Consider the following 672-nt stretch of genomic DNA (forward strand, 5'->3'; position numbering starts at 1 on the left):
GCGCCCCAGCCTCCCCCCTACAGCACCCCCGCTCCTCCTTCCTCTCCTAGGCGGGCGAGAGCTCCCTCCTCTGACCCCAGCGAATCAGCGTGGGCTTTAGGGGGTGGCGGGATCTCCCCAAATGCTGGCCCTGCGCCCCACGGACCCAGGCTCCGAGGACGAGAAAGGCGGGACGGAGAGGCCCTGGGAGAGGCCGGCCCTGGCTAGGCTGGGTGGCAGGCCACGGCTTCCAGCGGACAGAGCATCCCCGAGGGGCGCCTCCCGACCCATCCGAAGGTCCTGCGGGGTGAGTGAAGCGGGAATTCCGCCGGGCCCTGTGCTCTCCGCATGTCCACGCTGGTTCCCACCCCCCAACCCCCCTGCTAGCCCGATGGGACTTCTGGCTCCATCCCCCCAGCCCTCTGATGGTGGCACCCCCTTGGCTGGGTCCCCAGCGCTGGGCCCGGGGGAGGGAGATCGAGAGAAGGAACCTGTTCTAGGTCGGTCTGTTCTGTCTCGGAGCCCGTCTAGTTTCTAGCGATGCCAGTCAGTTCCGTGTCTGTCTCTAAACTCCCTACTAAGCATTTGAATAGAACTTGAAGGGGACGGATAGGCCGGAAACGGGGCTCAAGGGTTTCCTCCAGGTCCGGGGGGCAGGCCCAGCTGTACCCCGCCCACAGCCCCGCCTGCAGG

The 672-nt window shown here is 67.0% G+C and overlaps 1 protein-coding gene across 1 annotated transcript in view; it reads left to right on the plus strand.

Annotated features, from left to right (window-relative positions):
* The first annotated feature begins 6 nt into the window (after positions 1–6).
* The window catches only part of GRIN2C (glutamate receptor, ionotropic, N-methyl D-aspartate 2C), a 14496-nt gene continuing 13830 nt past the window's right edge, over positions 7–672 (plus strand). Inside the window, exon 1 of the mRNA XM_014531753.1 lies at positions 7–286. Within this exon, the coding sequence (XP_014387239.1) occupies positions 122–286 (165 nt within the window). The 5' untranslated portion in view covers positions 7–121. The remainder of the gene's footprint in view (positions 287–672) is intronic.

This window comes from Myotis brandtii, unplaced genomic scaffold (genome assembly GCF_000412655.1).
Source record: "Myotis brandtii unplaced genomic scaffold, ASM41265v1 scaffold825, whole genome shotgun sequence".
Classification (NCBI taxonomy): domain Eukaryota; kingdom Metazoa; phylum Chordata; class Mammalia; order Chiroptera; family Vespertilionidae; genus Myotis; species Myotis brandtii.